This window comes from Cnephaeus nilssonii, assembly GCF_951640355.1.
Source record: "Cnephaeus nilssonii genome assembly, chromosome: 20".
In the NCBI taxonomy this organism is placed as follows: domain Eukaryota; kingdom Metazoa; phylum Chordata; class Mammalia; order Chiroptera; family Vespertilionidae; genus Cnephaeus; species Cnephaeus nilssonii.
The window spans coordinates 36,635,720-36,653,862 of NC_137091.1; the positions used below are offsets into that span (position 1 = coordinate 36,635,720).

The 18,143-nt window shown below is 46.4% G+C and overlaps 1 protein-coding gene across 5 annotated transcripts in view; it reads left to right on the forward strand.

Annotated features, from left to right (window-relative positions):
* SIPA1L3 (signal induced proliferation associated 1 like 3) overlaps nt 1–18,143 on the forward strand; it is a 246,732-nt gene that overhangs the window by 145,834 nt on the left and 82,755 nt on the right. For all 5 annotated transcript variants that reach the window (XM_079799983.1, XM_079799984.1, XM_079799982.1 and 2 more), the window contains 2 exons: nt 7,201–7,389; nt 8,293–8,467. In XM_079799983.1, coding sequence (XP_079656109.1) covers nt 7,201–7,389; nt 8,293–8,467 — 364 coding nt within the window. The remainder of the gene's footprint in view (nt 1–7,200; nt 7,390–8,292; nt 8,468–18,143) is intronic.

Genomic DNA, 18,143 nt, shown 5'->3' on the forward strand with positions numbered 1-18,143 from the left:
TGGCTCTGCTTAGATCACAAAGTCCACATCCTGGGCCAACCATTGTCATCAGGGATGATAGAGGAAACTGGCCAGATCTAAGATAATGCATTCCACCCAGGGAGCAGGGGCAGGGCAAGGCATTGTGATTGACAGTTCCATCAGAGCCACCTGGAGGAGGCTGCTTGACAAAAAAAAAGGGGAGGGGGCTAGGGAACTGGGTGAGCAAAAACAATGGAGATTTCCAAAAAATCTTTCCAGAAAAGGAGCAATATCAGCTGGGAAGGTCCCCAGAAATGGGTCTCCCTCAGCCCTGCATAGCCCCTTGGGCCTGGCCTTTGCCCAAACATGGTGTGTGGGGCCATCCAAGCCTGGAACTCATCCTGATAGGCAGATGCTATACCAAGGACCCAGCCCCAACCCTTCATGAAGACCTTCCCACTGAGGGGAAATGTGATAACACAGAAGCTTTGTGGCAGCTGAGGCGGGGGCAGCCCCCAAACCTTGTGCCCCATTTTGCAGGTGGTCACCTACCCCTGTCTCTCCAGCACTCTCCTCCCTCTCCTTGCCTTTCTGGCCACATGAGCACTGGGGCAGAATATGAGGAGACAGCTCAGCTCAGAGACTGTTGTATGACATGGGAAACTGCTAGTTGTGGTGGTAATGATCAAATACTAATAATATTTACTACAGTTGTTTTAGCACTATGTGTTGGGCATTTTCTATACCCTCTTATGTCTGTTCACTCACTTAAATGTCATGACAGTTCTGGCTAGCCCCTCACTGCCCCCCCTGCCTCTCCCTGCCAGCCTGGTGGCCCCCAACAGCCCCCCTGCCTGCCTGGTCACCCCTAACTGTCCCTCCCCCCCGCCGGCCTGGTTGCCCCCAACTGCTCCCCATTGCCCACCTGGTCACCCCTCACTGCCCCCCCACCAACCTGGTCATCCCTCACTACCCCCCCACTGGCCTGGTCACCCCCAACTGCCCCCCCTGGGGCCTGGTTGCCCCCAACTGTCTCCCTCAGCTGGCCTGGTCACCCCTCACTGTCCCCCCTGCTGGCCTGATCACCACTCACTGCCCCCCTCTGCTGGCTTGGTCGCCCCTCACTGCCCCCTTCCCCCCCCCCCCCCCCCGCTGGCCTGGTCGCCCCTCACTGCCACCCCTGCCAGCCTGGTCACCTCACACAGCCTGCTATTCAGTTGTTGTGTGAGGATGTACCGACCAATTTGCATATTACCCTTTTATTAGTATAGACTAGTGGCCCAGTGCACGAAATTCGTGCACAGGGGAGGTTATGTCCTTCAGCCTGGCCTGCACCCTCTCCAATCTGGGACCCCATAGGGATCAGGCCTAAACCAGCAGTCGGACATCTCCCTCACAATCCAGGACTATTGGCTCCTAACTGCTCACCTTCCTGCCTGCCTGATCACCCCTAACCACTCTGCCTGCTGGCCTGTTCGCCCGCAACTCTCCCCTCTGCCAGCCTGATTGCCCCCAACTGCCCCTCCTTGCTGGCCTGCTGGCCCCCAACTTCCCCCCCTGCCAGCCTGCTTTCCCCCAACTGCCCACCCCTGCCAGCCTGCTCGCTCCCAACTGCCCACCCCTGCCAGCCTGCTCGCCCCCTACTGCCCCCCTGGCTGGCCTGCTGGCCCCCAACTTCCCCCCCTGCCAGCCTGCTTTCCCCCAACTGCCCACCCCTGCCAGCCTGCTCGCCCCCTACTGCCCCCCTGGCCGGCCTGCTCACCTCCCACTGCCCTCCCCTCCTGGCCTGATTGCCCCTAATCACCTCTACCTCAGCCCCGCCACCATGGCTTTGTCCAGAAGGGACGTCCGGAAGATTTCCTGGAAGGTCTCCCGGTCTAATTAGCATATTACCCTTTTATTAGTATAGATGAGGAAAAGGGCCCAGGGTCACACAGCTGGAGAAGTGGTAGAGCCAGGATTCAAACCCAGGCAGACTGACTTCCAAGTGGCCTCCCAGGAAAACATGCTTAAAGGAGTGTGGATGCAGGAGAGAGAAAGGCAGTGATGCTGGTGGAGAACCATCTGTGTAGATAGGAACTTCCTTGTTTACATGGCCCTGAGGTCCTTTTGTGGCTCACCTGACAAGTTTCCCTCAGTGAAATGCCAGGGCCCTGCAGGCAGAGCAGTAAGTGTAGATTTTATTCTTAAAGTGATGGGAAATCCTTAGCAGGTTCTGTGTAGAGCAGAGACATGATCCGACTCAGGCTGTGGAAAGAAGGGACCTGGGTGGGGTGGCAGCAGGGCAGGAGGAAGGAGGCCTGGAGGAGGCTGCTGTCACAATACAGGTAGTACATGGCAGTGGACAGGACCTATCGGAGAATAGAGGTGGCCACTCGTTGCAGCCTGCCAGTGCCCTACTCTCTGTCCCCAGCAAAGAAGGAAAAGCTTGGGGAGCTTTTCAAGTAATGGCTTTTGATCAAGTAGTCAGAGCCAAAATGTGACCATAGGCCACCTGTCTCCACTGTGGAAGAGAATATGAGGATTTCTGGTCCACGCTGATCCTTGGCCCCAGCAGAGGGTGCTTTGGAGCAGTGTCTGTGGGATACTAACACATTGATCTTGTTGGTGCATTAATTGAAACCCATAGTTCCAAGGCCACCCAGATTAGCATTGCAAAGCATAAGACGTCATTGCTTTTAATGATCTATTTCAATACTCCCCTGCTTATGATAAGAGATTTGTTTGTGTACTAACTACCAAGACCAGAACTGGGAACTCCCAAGCATGAGGTCATTCCATTTCTTCCACGCACACTTCCTGTCCAGGTCCAGTTTGGCAAGGGTCAGCTGTACGTTTAAAAGCAATGTCATGACACATTATTTTTGCCACCTTCTGTGTCTGTTGATTTAGAGTGAGTATGTTTTACTAGTTAGAACTGGTCCTCCTTAGTCTTTAAACCATAGACCCAAGTGTATTTTGTTTGGGTGCTTGTAACAGTCCCTCAGGGGAGGGTTTTTTCCTTGTACTGCTGCAGACCTTGCTGTGCCATCTTGGTGTTCCTGGAGCTGCTGTGCCTAGCCCCAGGTATGGCATCACCTAGTGGCCAGCAGCATATTGTGGATAGAAGCCTGAGCTAGGGTTAGTGAGAATGCAAAGCAACAGGAGTTCTCAGACAGGGTAAGTGGAAATTGGTAGAACCACTTGGAAAACTTTGCAGTGCAGTATAATTGAATATTAACATGCCTGGTGTTGCAGCAATTTCTCTCCTAGGTATAAATCCAAAAGAAAATGTGTTCTTGTGCTCTAAGAGGTGCTTCTGTGAATGTTCCTGACAGCACCTCACAGTTGTCGAACACTGGAAGCAGTTTCCATGCTCGTCAACAGTAGAGTGGATTAAATCCATCGTGGTAAATATGTCAGCCTCTTGCAGCAACATGGTCAAATCTCATACCCATAGCATTCAGAGACAAAAGCCAGATATAAAAAAGAAATCCAAACTGCAGGAAACTAAACAATAGGCACAATAAGTTATGGGGTTAGAAATCAGGATAAGGTTGCCTTGGGGAAGGAGGGGAAGGCACAGAAAGGCTTCTGGGAGCTGGTTGTGTTTTTTCTGTGGGTGATGATTACCTAAGTGTTCACTCTGATAATTCCTTCAGCTCTGCTTATATGTGTTATGGATTATACTTCACAATAAAAAAAAATTTTTTTTTCAAATGAAAAGAATAATGAGCTTTGGAGAATTCAAGCCTGGGTTGGAACCCTGGTTTAGCCACTTAGCTGTGGTGACCTTAGATAAGGTGCCTAACCTCTTGGAGCTTACATTTTCTTTTTCTTTTAAGTTGTGGGGGGTGTCTTTTTTTCCCCAGATTTTAAAAGAATATCTTTATTGTTGAGAGTATTACAGATGTCCCCGTTCCCCCCCCCTCTCCCCCCATTACTCTCCTCCACTGGGTTCCCACCCTGCCCCAGGCCTTCACTACCCTATTGTCTGTGTCCATAGGTAATACATATATGCACATAAGATCTTTGGTTAATCCCTCCCCACCCCCCATCCCCCACCCCTTCCCCACTTCCCTCTGAGATTCATCAGTCTGTTCCATACTTCCAGGCTTCTGGTTCTGTTTTATTCATCAGTGTATTTTGTTCATCAGAATCCTTCTTCATTTATTTTGCTTTTTAGATTTAATTGTTGAAAGAATACCCTTCAACATTTCATGTAATACTGATTTGGTGGTGATGAACTTCCTTAGCTTTTTCTTGTCTGTGAAGCTTTTTATCTGACCTTCAGTTCTAAATGAGAGCTTTTCTGGGTAGAGTAATCTTGGTTAAAGGTCCTTGCTATTCATCACTTTGAATATTTCTTGCCACTCTCCTCTGGCCTGCAAAATTTCTGTTGAGAAATCAGATGGCAGTCATATGGGTGCTATCTTATAGGTAACCAATTGCTTTTTCTCTTGCTGCTTTCTCTCTTTGTCTTTAACCCTTGGGCATTTTAATTGATGATGTCTTGGTGTAGGCCTCTTTGAGTTTATCTTGTTTGGGACTCTCTGTGCTTCCTGGACTTGTGTGTTTATTTCTTTCACCAGGTAAGGGAAATTTTCTGGCATTATTTTTTTCAAATAGGTTTTCAGTTTCTTACTCCCTCTCATTTCCTTCCAGCACACCCATGATACAAATGTTGGGATGTTTGAAGTTGTCTCAGAGGATCTTTACACTATCTTCATATTTTTGGATTCTGCCGTCAGGGTCAATTTCCATATTATCCTTTTATTATATAGGATAGAGGTCTGGTGCACAGGTGGGGGCCGGCTGGCCTTCCCTGAAGGAGGCCCCAGATCGGGGTGGGAGGGTCCCTACTTAGGGGCGGAGCCAGCTGGGGCAAGGGGCCACAGGGTTTGCAGGCTGGCCGCACCCCCAATCAGGGTTGAGGGTTCCTGCTGGGGGGTGGGGCCAGGTTGGGCGAGGGGTCATCAGTGGTTTGCAGGCCAGCCATGCTCCTGATCGGGGTGGGGAGTCCCCGCTCGGGGATGGGGCCAGCCTGGGCAAGGGGCCGTGGGTGGTTTGCAGGACAACCATGCCCCGGCTTTGTCAGGAAGGACGTCCGGAAGACTTTTGATCTACCTGGTCTAATTAGCATATTACCCTTTTATTAGTATAGACTAGAGGCCCAGTGCACGAAATTCGTGCACTGGGGTGGGGTGTCCCTCAGCCCAGCCTGCACCCTCTCCAATCAGGGACCCCTCGAGGGATGTCCGACTGCCCGATTAGGCCCACAGGATTGGGCCTAATCAGGCAGTCAGACATCCCTCTCACAATCCAGGACTGCTGGCTCCCAATAGCTCGACTGCCTGCCTGCCTGCCTGATTGTGCCTAACTGCTTCTGCCTGCCAGCCTGATCGATACCTAACTGCTCCCCTGCCGGCCTGATTGCCCCTAACTGCCCTTCCCTGCCAACCTGGTTGCCTCTAACTGCCCTCCCCTGCAGGCCTGGTCACCCCCAACTGCCCTCCACTGCTGGCCTAGTTGCCCCCAGCTGCCCTCCCCTGCAGGCCTGGCCCCCCCCCCTACTGTCCTCCCCTGCTGGCTATCTTGTGGTGGCCATCTTGTGTCCACATGGGGGAGGCCATCTTTGACCACATGGGGGTCGCCATCTTGTATGTTGGAGTGATGGTCAATTTGCATATTACCTCTTTATTATATAGGACTAGAGGCCTGGTGCACGAAATTCATGCACGGGGGGCGGGGGGTGTCCCTCAGCCCAGCCTGCACCCTCTCCAATCTAGGACTGCTGGCTCCCAACTGCTCGCCTGCCTGCCTTCCTGATTGCCCCTAACCGCTTCTGCCTGCCAGCCTGATCACCCCCTAACCAGCCTGATTGATGCCTAACTGCTCCCCTGCCAACCTGTTTGCCCCTAACTGCCCTCCCCTACAGGCCTGGTCACACCTAACTGCCCTTCCCTGCAGGCCTGGGTCCCCCCCAACTGCCCTTCCCTGCAGCCCAGTCACCCCCAACTCCCCTCCTCTGCCGGCCTAGTCACCCCTTACTGCCCTCACCTGCAGGCTTGATTGCCCACAACTGCCTTCCCTTGCAGGCCTGGTCCCTCCCTACTGCCCTCCCCTGCTGGCCATCTTGTGATGGCCATCTTGTGTCCACATGCGGGCAGTCATCTTTGACCACATGGGGGCAGCCATCTTGTGTGTTGGAGTGATGGTCAATTTGCATATTATTCTTTTATTAGATAGGATCATATTGTAATGACAGTGAGTGTCCATTTGAATGCCTACCTCACAGAGCCTATTTTATTTGTTACTAGAGGCCCGATGCATGAACATTTGTGCAAAAATGGGCCTTCCTTCCCCTGACTGCTGGCACCATCTTCACTCCGGCAGGAGCCGCCTTTTCACTCTGGCCTGGAGCCGCCTTTCCACCTTCCCACACTGCCCAGAGGCCCGGAGGGGCTGGGGCGGTGCGGAATGCCTGTGTCATCACCATAGCAATGGCACAAGAGTCCCACCCTGCCCCCGGCCGCTCGGCGCCTGCGTATGCAAATTAACATGCCATCTTTGTTGGGTTAATTTGCATACTCACTCCTGATTGGCTGGTGGGTGTCGTGAAAATATGGTCAATTTGCATCTTTCTCTTTTATTAGTGTAGATACTTCTTGCTCCCTGACGTAATCCATCTCCCACTAGAATGACAGCTCCTAGAACAGGGCTGGCACTTAAGAGGCGCTGAGTCAATATCTGTTAAAAGAAACGAAGTTATGCCTGGTCAGCATGGTTCAGTGGTTAAGCATTGACCTATGAACCAGGAGGTCACTGTTCTATTCCCAGTCAGGTCACATTCCTAGGTTGTGGGCTTCATCCCCAAGTAGGAGTCATGCAGGAGGCAGCTGATCATTGATTCTCTCTCATCATTGATGTTTCTATCTCTCTATCTCCCTCTCCCTTCCTCTCTGAAATCAATGTTTAAAAAACGTTATGTTCCATGCACTATCTCATTTAGTCCTCCCAACACCCCTTTGGGGTTATGATATTGTCACTCTACCCATTTCACAAAAGAAGACACATGAGGCTCAGAGATAGGAAGTCACTTAGTCAAGATCACATAGCCAAGAGGCATCAAGTTCAAGTCCTGGTCCAGACCCAGGGCTTTCTGGCCCAAGAGCCCAAGCTACTGACCATCACACATATGTTCTAATCCTTCCCTGGTTCCCAAGAGCCTCCTAACAGTCCCTTCTCTCCCTTGAGCAGCTTATCACCCTGCGGGGCTCCATCCTGGAGGATGCCACACCCACAGCCACTAAGCATGGGACTGGGCGGGGCCTACCCCTGAAGGATGCCCTGGAGTATGTCATTCCTGAGCTTAACATCCACTGCCTGCGGCTGGCTCTCAACACTCCCAAGGTGACGGAGCAGCTTCTGAAGCTGGATGAGCAAGGGGTGAGCTGGGGCTGGGTGAGGGCGTGGGGGGCAGTACTTTCTGTCTTGGTCACTTTTTTATTTTTCCAAAGATCAGAAACCAACATAAGCTAGTTTCAATAAAAGGAGGAATCTGTTATCAAATTCTGGGATTGCCAAGAGCAGGAATGTAACTGGGTATCAGGAGGAAAATAGTCTAGGGATAAAGGAGCCACCAGGTTCGTGTGTGTGTGTGTGTGTGTGTGTGTGTGTGTGTGTGTGTGTCTGTGTGTCTGTCTGTGTGTGTACGTACATGTGTACACTTGTGTTTTCTCTCTCCCTCTGCACACTGGTACCTCTGCTTCTCTGGCCCTCCCTCAGCTCTCAGAGTTGCTGTTAGAATTGTGGCCGCTTGCAGAGACCATCTCACTGATTCTCAGCCCAGGAGAGCCTCTACCTGGCCCACACTTAAGTCAGATGTCGGTCCATGGTCCAGTCACCAGCGACCAGGGGAATCAGGGATACATTAAAAAAAAACAAACACGGTTATTGGGGGCCCACCCCCTAAAAAAAGTGTTGACTACTGATCCCTGCATGCTTCAGAATTTCCTTTTGCAGAGTCCTAGCCAGCTCCAATCTACCTACTATGGGAAGCCAGCCCAGGCAACAGTCTCTTTCATGAGAGAGTGGCATTGCCCTCCATAGATAGATTAAGAATTGGAGGCATGGGCACCTTGTCATGCCTTCCTATAATGGGAGGAAGGGAGAGGGACAAGACAACTGGGACATGTCCCCATGCCTTTTTCCTTCCTTGGCTGTGGCCCTAAATTCCTGTGTCACTCCAGCAATTTCCTGGGCTCAGCGCCCAAGAAAGCCCCCCTTTGTTCCATCCTCTCTGACATCTCTGCCTGTCCTGCCTCCATAAAGCCGCTCTCGCCTCTGCAGCTCTGCCGGAAACACAAAGTGGGGATCCTCTACTGCAGGGCAGGCCAGAGCTCAGAGGAGGAGATGTACAACAACGAGGAGGCCGGCCCTGCCTTTGAGGAGTTCCTCTCCCTGCTCGGTGAGAAGGTCTGCCTGAAGGGCTTCACCAAGTACGCTGCCCAACTGGACGTCAAGAGTAAGTAGCCTGGTGGGGGAGCCAGTTAGACCACAGTTAGAACCGGGGAACCACTCCTGCACGCCCTCCTGATGGGCAAAAGGCCTGGTGATACTAGGTGAGGACCCTGGGCAATGGGAGCTCTGGGTCTCTGCTGATGGGAGTGCAAGTAGTACTCCACTTTTAAAAAACAGCACAGCATATTCTGGTTAAGTCTGAAAATTCACCAACTCTGTCTCAGCAATTACACTGCTAGACATGTCCTTTGAGAACTCATGCACATGTGCCAGGATATATCCTGCATACTTACAACTGCAGAGCCCAGGACAGTGCCCAGTGTGCACGAGCAGAGCTGTGGTCTAGTCACACAGTGCCACTCTGTGTGGTGACAACGACGACAACAAACTGGGGTCTGGATGAGATGCGTGGCCAGCAGGGCTCGGAAGAGGGGGTACTGAATGAAGCCTTTTATACAGTAACTAGAGGCCCCATGCACAAAAGTTGTGCAAGTGTGTGGGGGCCTCTGGGTGGGAGGCCAAGGCCCTGCGCCCAGCCGCTTGCTGTCAGCCGGGGCCTGGGAGTGGCGGCCCTGGCCCCCGCCGCCGCTGGTCATTTGTTTTGTTTTGTTTTTTCTTGGTGTCATTTTTCCCCCCATTGCTGCTGCTGCTGGTCGCCCTCTGTCTGGATCCCTCAGTGCCTGGGAGCAGCAGTGCGCACCCGCCGCGGCCCCCCTCCACCCCACCCCCCGCGCCTCCACTGCTGGTCGTTTTTATTTCCCCCTGGTGGTCAGCACACATCAGAGCAGCGGTCGAACTCCCAGTCGAAGTCTCATTCATTCGACCGCCCAAGAGGACAATTTGCATATTTGGCTTTTATTACATAGGATTATTTTAAAAGCACATTCAGTATATTGTTTGAAGGTTTGTTCTTACATAATAAAACTAAAGAAAAACAAGGCAATGATAGATGCGACAATCAGGATAGTGGTTACCTCTCTAGGGTATAACTGAGAAATGATACATTAGAATGTTGGTGGTGATCTATTGCTTAAGGTGGGTAGTAAGTACAGCATATATGTCAGAACATCCCCTGTACATATATATGCATAAATATATTTGTGTATGATGTATGACAGCAATTTCAACCTGTGTGCTGTAACACAAATTTTTAAAACATGTAATACCTGACTATTTAGTCAGGGCACTGACCTACTTTCCTTTAGACTGTCAAATAAAAAATGACAACAGCCAACACAACAGCCATCCTGTGTGAATGAACCAAAGTTATACCTATTTTTTGTCAGATCGGCAAAACAATATATTTTTGGTGTGCCACCGAATTTTAGTAATTAGTATATGTGTGCCATGAGATGAAAAGGGTTGAAAATCACTGATGTATGGGATTGCAGTGGAAAGTAGTTTGAAGGAGGGAGTGGAGGGTGACATTGTGAACTGGCGTCACGGCCCCTCTGGAGAGGACTTGGCCATTGATCTTGGGGTGGACTGTCGTTGGATTAGTTGCTCAGGCTAACTTGGAAAGCCACAAGATGGGGCCCTGGCTCACTCACTCATTCTTTGCCTTGCCTTGCCAAGCCTCAGTTTCCTCACCTGGAAATTGGAGGTCTGGATTAGGAGACCAAGTTTAGATGGATGAATCAGGAGTTTAGTAGGTGCCTGCAGCTGTCATCATCATCACCTTTGCCTCCTCCATTGAAGAAGGCGGTAGGAGGAAAAAACATCTTATTGTGCCAGTTACTGGTTTTGTGGTCTCGGGTTTGCCCCTCTCTACCTCAGTTTTCTCATCTTTAAAGTGACAGTAATAATTGCACTTAACTCGGGAGCACAGTATTGAACCTAACGTATTGTGCCAGGCAGTGGACCTGTCCAGCTTCCCAGAGCTCTGAAGGTGGGTATCGCCTGCAGTGTGCTGATGGGGCGCACAGGACTCTTATTACCACCTGGCACACAGGAAGCCTGCAGCAAGTGTGAGCATTAGTATTGTGGTTCTGTTGGTGAACCGCTGAAGGGGCAATACATTCAGAAAAAGGAATAGGAGACTTATTATCCCCTTCTCAGACAAATGCCTGCTTTGAGGTTCAGCGTCCTCCACTAAGTGACGGCCATAACCGTACCCTTCACTGGCTTACTGTGAAGACCAGATGCCTAGCACAGTGCCTGACAGAGAATTAGCTCTCAAATAAACATCAACTGCTGCCAATCATTGCAGTGTCACCTTGGGCAAGTCACTCACTCTCTGTGCCTCAGCTTCCCCTTCTGAAACATGGAGCCAGTAATGAGGTGTGCTTCTCCCTGGTCATAACCCCCCTCACATTAGAGGTAACCAGTATCCTGACTCCCATGATTATCATTCTGTTTTTTTCTTTATAGTTTTGCTACTTCTGTGTGCATGTCTACACAACATGTTTTGCTTGTTTTGTAACTTAATGTGAATGCAATCATACAGTGTGTGCTCCTTTGTGTTTGGCGTCTTTCATTCAACATTACGTTTGTCAGATTCAACCATGTGGTGACTACGACTCATTCCTTTTCATGGTTGTGTATTTTCCACAGTATGAATATACCCGTTTGTTTCTCCGTTCTTTTTTTAAAAATCTTTATTATTGAAAGTATTACATATGTCTCCTTTTTTTTCCCAATTGACCCCCTCCAGCCTGCACCCCACCCCCAGGCCCTCACCACCCCATTGTCTGTGTCCATGGGCCATGCATATATACATACAAGGTCCTTGGTTGATTATCTCCCACCCACCTGCCTTCCTTCCAAGATTGTGCACTCTGTTCCATGCTTCTATGTCTCTGGATACACTCTGTTCATCAGTTTATTGTGTTAATTAGGTTCTATATATGAGTGAGATCATGTGATCTTATCTTTCTCTGACTGGCTTATTTCACTTAGCATGATGCTCTCCAGGGCCCTCCATGCTGTCTCAAAGGGTAAGAGATTCTTCTTTTTTACTACTACATAGTATTCCGTGGTATAAATGTACCACAGCTTTTTTATCCACTCATCTACTGATGGGCACTTTGGCTATTTCTACATCTTAGCTATTGTAAATCGTGCTGATATAAACGTAGGGGTGCATACATTCTTTCTGATTGGTGTTTAAGGTTTCTTAGGACACATTCCTAGAAATGGGATCACTGGGTCAAATGACAGTTACATATTTAATTTTTTTGAGGAAACTCCATACTGTTTTACATTATAGCCGCACCAGTCTGCATTCCCACCAACAGTCTACTAGAGTTTCCCTTTCTCCACATCCTCCCCTCATTATCATTACAATTTGCATCTCTATGATGATCAGTGACTTTCAGCATTTTTTCATATGTCTCTTGGCCATCTGTATGTCCACTTTGGAGAAATGTCTATTTAGGTCCTTTAGCCTTTGTTGTTTTTTCTTTAATTTAAATTCTTTATTGTTGGAAGTATTACCTTTACCTGCCGGGGCTGACCAGCAGACCCTAAGCAACAAATGAATGATTACTCTGACACACATTTCTGTGCAAAGGAGGCCTAAGGGACTGTCTGGCTAAAGGAACCAGACAGTCCCATTCGCTTGCCTCCTTAGCCTTTTATTGTAACAACAGCTTGAACTAAAATTAACTATTAGATACTATCAGCAGGGTAAGTATCCTTGAGAAGACACATGCATCTGTAGTGTCCTTTAAGTAAGGACATCTGAAAGATTCCAGTAAACACCCGGTGGCTCAGACTTACTTGGAAAAGTCGAGGAGGAGTCTGCCACCTTCAGCAAGATTCCCCCTAGAGGCCTCCCAACTTTTGGGAGATTCCTCCTTACAGACTTTCCAACCAAGTCCTGTACTTCCCCACATTTACTCATTTTTTAATTGGATGTTTGTCGTCCTTAAGTTGAATGAGTTCCTTATATGTTTTGGATTTTAAACCTTTATCAGATGTATCATTGCCAAATATGTTCTCCCATACAGTGGGCTTCCTTTTCATTTTGTTGATGGTTTCTTTTGCTGTGCAGAAGCTTTTTATTTTGATGTAGTCCCATTTGTTTATTTTCTCCTTAGTTTCCTTTGCTCTGGGAGATGTATCTGTAAACATATTGCTATGAGAGATGTCTGAGATTTTGCTGCCTATGGTTTCTTCTAGGATTTTTATGATTTCCTGACTTACATTTAAATCTTTTATCCATTTTGAGTTTATTCTTGTGTATGGTGTAAGTTAGTGGCCTAGTTTTTTGTTTGTTTGTTTTTTTGGCATGTATCTGTCCAATTTTCCCAACACCATTTATTGAAGAGACTGTCTTGACTCTATTGTGTGCTCTTGCCTGCTTTGTCAAATATTAATTGAGCATAATGGCTTCGGTCTATTTTTGGGGTCTTTCTTCTGTTCCATTGATCTATATGCCTGTTCTTGTGCCAGTACCAGGCTGGTTTGATTACGGTGGTTTTGTAGTATACCTTAATATTTGGTATTGTGATTCCTCCAACTTTGTTCTTTTTTCTCAAGATTGCTACAGCTACTCATGGTCTTTTTGGATTCCATATAAATTTTTGAAGTGTTTGTTCTAGATCTGTGAAATATGCTGTTGGTATTTTAATAGGGATTGCATTGAGTCTTTAGATTGCTTTGGGTAGTATGGAAATTTTAAATATGCTGATTCTACCAATCCATGAACAGGGTATAATCTGCCACTTGTTTATATCTTCTTCTATCTCTTTTTTCAATGCACTCGGAAAACTTTTCAAGTACAAGTCTTTTACCTCCTTGATTAAGTTTATTCCTAAGTATCTTAATGTTTTTGTTGCAATGGTAAATGGGATTGTTTCTTCAGTTTCTCTTCTTGAGAATTGGTGTATAAAAAAAAGCCATCAATTTTTGGGTGTTGATTTTGTATCCTGCTATATTGCCAAATTCATTTATTAAATCTATTAGTTTTTTGGTGGAGTCTGTAGGGCTTTCTGTGTGCAATATCATGTCATCTGAGAATAATGAGAGTTTTGCATCCTCCTTTCCAATTTGAATGCCTTTTATTTCTTCTTCTTGTTTCATCACTATGGTTAGGACTTCCAATACTATGTTGAATAAGAATGGTGAAAGCGGACATCCTTTTCTTGCTCCTGTTCTTACGGGAAATGGTTTTAATTTTTGCCCATTTAGTATGATGTTAGCTGTAGGTTTGTCATATATGACCTTTATCATGTTGATATATGCTCCCTCTATTCCCATTTTGCTGAGAGTTTTTATCAAAAATGTGTGTTGGATTTTGTCAAATGCTTTTTCTACGTCTGTTGATATGAACATGTGATTTTTATCTTTCAATTTGTTTATGTGATGTAACACGTTTATTCGTTTGCAAATATTATACCAGCCTTGCATCCCGGAATAAATCCCACTTGGTCATGGTGTATGATATTTTTAATATATTGTTGGATCGGTTTGCTAATATTTTGTTGAGGATTTTAGCACCTGTGTTCATCAGGGATATTGGCCTGTAAGTCTCTTTGTTTGTAGTATCTTTATCTGGTTTTGGAATTAGGATAATGCTGTCCTCATAAAATAGAATTTGGAAGTGTTCCTTCCCCTTCCTTTTTTTTGAATAGTTTGAGGAGTATAGGTGTTAGTTCTTCTTTGACTGTTTGGTTAAACTAACCCTGTGAAGTTGTCAGGACTCAGGCTTTTGTTTGCTGAGAGTTTTTTGATTTCTGCTTCTATTTTATCAGTTCTTATTGGCCTATTCAGGTTCTCTGATTCTTCCTGATTCAGTTTTGGGAGATTGTATTTTTCTAGGAATTTGTCCATTTCATCTACATTGTCCAGCTTGTTGGCATATAGTTGTTCATAGTATTTTCTTATAATCCTTTGTGTTTCTGTGGTGTCAGTGGTTACTTCTCCACCTTCGTTTCTGATTTTATTTATTGGAGTCCTCTCATTTGTTTCTTGGTAAGTCTGGCTGTCAGTTCATCAATCTTGTTTATCCTTTCAAAGGACCAGCTCTTTGTTTCATTGATTTGTGTGTGTGTGTGTGTGTGTGTGTGTGTGTGTGTGTTGCTCTACTCTTTATGATTTCCTTCCTTCTACTTACTCTGGGCTTTTCTTGTTGTTCTCTTTCTAGTTCTTTAAGTTCTAGGGTTAAATAGTTCATTATTAATTTTTCTTGTGGTTTTTGTTGTTGTTTGTTTGTTTGTTGTGTTTTGTTTTGTTTTGTGTTAATCGTTACCCAAGGATATTTTTCCATTGATTTTTAGGGAGAGTGGAAAAGAGATGGAAAGACAGAGAGAAACATTGATGTGAGAGAAACACATCCACTGGTTGCCTCCTGCACAAGCCCCAGCCAAGGCCTGGGCCAGGGAGGAGCCTACAACTAAAGTGCGTGAGCTTGATCAAAATTGAACCTGGGACCCTTCAGTCTACAGACCAATGTGCTATCAACTGAGCCAAACTGGCTAAGGCAGTTTTTCTTGTTTTTTTGAGGTAGGACTGTACTGCTATGAATTTCCCTCTCAGGACTGCTTTTGAAGTTTCCCAGAGATTTTGAGTTGTTGTGTGTTCATTTTCGTTTGTTTCCAGGAAGTTTTTTATTTCTTTCTTGATCTCTTTGGTAACCCAATCATTGTTTAATAACATGCTATTTAGCTTCCATGTGTTTGAATGTATTTGAGTGTTTTTACTCTAGTTAATTTCTAATTTCATTCCACTGTCATCTGAGAAGGTGCTTGATATGATTTCAGTCTTCTTGAACTTCTAGAGACTTGTTTTGTGTCCTAACATGTGGTCTGTCTTTGTGAGTGTCCCATGTGCCCTTGAGAAGAATGTATATTCTGCAGCTCTGAGGTGAAATGTTCTCTAAATGTCAATTGAATCCATCTGATCCAGTGTGTCCTTTAGAGTCACTGTTTCCTTGCTACTTTTTTGTCTGGAAGATCTATCCAGTGAAGTCAGCAGCGTGTAAGTCCCCTACTATGACTGTATTGTCCTTCTCTCCCCTTAAAGTTCTCTAGAAGTTTTTTTATGTATTTAGGTGCTCCTATATTTGGTGCATATATGTTTACCAGGGTTATATCCTCTTGTTGGCTCGATCCCTGTAGTATTATGTAGTGATCTCTTTGTCTCTTGTGATACCTTCATTATGAAGTGTATTTTGTTGGATATGAGTATTGCTACTCCTGCTTTTTTTACTTTTCCATTTGCATGAAAAATATTTTCCCATCCCTTCAGTCACATCCTATGTGAATCTTTTGTTCTGAGGTGGGTCTCTTGTACACAGCCTATATAGTTGGGTCGTGTTTTTTTATCCATTCAGCTACCCTATGTCTTTGATTGGAGCATTTAATCCATTACATTTAAGGTCATTATTGATAGGAACTTAAATATTGCGATTTTAATTCTGTATGCCTAGGTTTCTCTATTTCTTCTTCCCATTGCAGCAGTTCCTTTAGCATTTCTTATAATGCTGGCTTGGTGGTGATGAACTCCTTTGGCATTTTATTATCTGGGAAGCTCTTTATTTGACCATCTATCCTATATAATAAAAGCCTAATATGCTAAGTGTCTGGTCATCCAATCGTCCGTTCAACCAATCAAAACATAATATGCTAATGATATGCTAAGGCCACTCAACCGCTTGCTATGACATTTACTGACCACCAGGGGGCAGACACTCCAACTGGTATTAGCTTGCTGCTGGGGTCCAGCCGGTCGTGACTGAGCAAGACAGGCTGGACATGCCCTGGAGCCCTCCTGCGGTCCCTCCCTGGCTGGCCAACCTCCTGTGTCCCTCCCCAGCCCTGATTGTGCACCAGGTCCTCTGGTTTTGAATAATAGCCTTGCTGGATATAGTAATCTTGATTTCAGATCCTTGTTCTCTATTACCTTGAGTACTTCATGCCATTCCCTTTTGTGCTGTACAGTTTCTGATGAGGAATCAGATGATAGCCTTATGGGAGCTCCTTTGTAGGTAACAGTTTGCTTTTCTCTTGCTGCCTTTAAGATTCCTTCTTTGTCTCTAATTTTTGGCATTTTAATTATAATGTGTTTGAGCATGGGCCTGTTTGGGTTCTTGCTTGGGACTTTCTGTGCCTCCTGAACTTGTGTAACTTTTTCCTTCACCAGGTTAGGGAAGTTTTCTGCTATTATTTCTTTAAACATGTTCTCTATTCCTTTCTGCCTCTTCTGGCACACCTACTATTCAAATATTGTAATGTTTCATGTTGTCCCACAGCTCCCTTAAGCTGTCCTCCTATTTTATTTGGGCGGGGGGGATGTGTTTTTTCATTTTGGTTCTCTTATTGAGTGATTTTTTTTTTCTATCCTGTCTTCTATTTCACCGATCCGATCCTCAGCTTCCCCTAATTTGCTGTGTATTCCTTCCAGTGTGTTCTTTATTTGTGCTATGTCATTCTTTATTTCTATTTTCCTAGTTACTATATCTTTTCTCATGCTGTTGAGCATCTTTACCATCATTATCCTGAACTCTATATCAGATAAGATTTTTAGTTCTATTTCATTTATCTCTTCTTCTGGAGAATTCTCTTGTTCTTTCATTTGGGGATTGTTTCGTTGTCTCCTCATTTTGGCTGCCTGTTTGGGTTTCTGACTGTGTATTAGGTAGATATTGTACACCTCTCAATCTCTAGTGCAGGACAGTGTCAATCCCTGTTTCTGACTAATTAGATCAGGTAAAAACTCAAAGCCTCCAGAGACATCCTCTGCCTACAGACTGATTGGATTCAGTCTTGAATAGCCCTCAGGTAATGGTCCCTAGGTGTGGTGAGAGTTTTTCCAATAAGGTGGGGCAATTGCTTCTGCCTAGAGGCTAATTATTATTCTCAGTCTCTTAATGGGCCTCATCAACTCTACACTGTGGGGCCAGGTGTTTTCCAAAAGGTGGGTCAACTGTCTTGCCCCCACACAAAACTACTTGCATAGCAAATTCTGAGTGAGAAAGATGACCTCCACAGCATGAGGGAATGACTCAGCACAGGAAACCGGGGTGTTTGCCTCCTGAGCTCTAACCTCAGAGTCCCCAACCCTGGCTTCTGCTCACACAGCTCCAATACACTCTCCCCTCCCTCTGCTGGAGCACAAGGTGAGTGGCTGCACAGGGGATTTTGTGTGTTGGCCCTTTAAAAGGGTGCCTGCATTTCCAGCCATCTTTCCCTTGCAGTTAGCAAGCCCACTGCTTTTCACAGCCAGATGTTATGTGGGCACCTTTCCCACTTCTGGTACTCTGGGCTGGGGAGCCCAGCTTGGGGTTTAGACCCCAGAGTTCTCAGTGGCAACCCCCAACAACTGAAATATCTCTCTAGAACTTCAGTTGCTGTCTGTGGGAGCCCGGACAGCCCTTTCATGACTTTGCACTTGTACCAGTCTCTATGTGGTCTCCACTTTCGTCCTCAGTTATCAGGGTTCTCTCTAGCCAGTCTTCATTTGATTATTCAGGAAATTTTTCTGTATTTTCATTGTAATTCCACTTTGGTCCTGGGTGCATGTCCAAGCAGCATCCACTTACTCTGCCACCATTTTTTATTCCATTTATCCATTCTTTTGACTGACATTTGAAGATACTTGTACCCATCTCCCAGGGCACAGGTGTGGAGTCATCTACACTATGATCCTAGAAGAGGAAGTACTGGATCATCCATTATGCCTATCTTCACATTCAATAGATATTGCTAAAAAAAATTTCCCAAGTGGTTGTACCAACT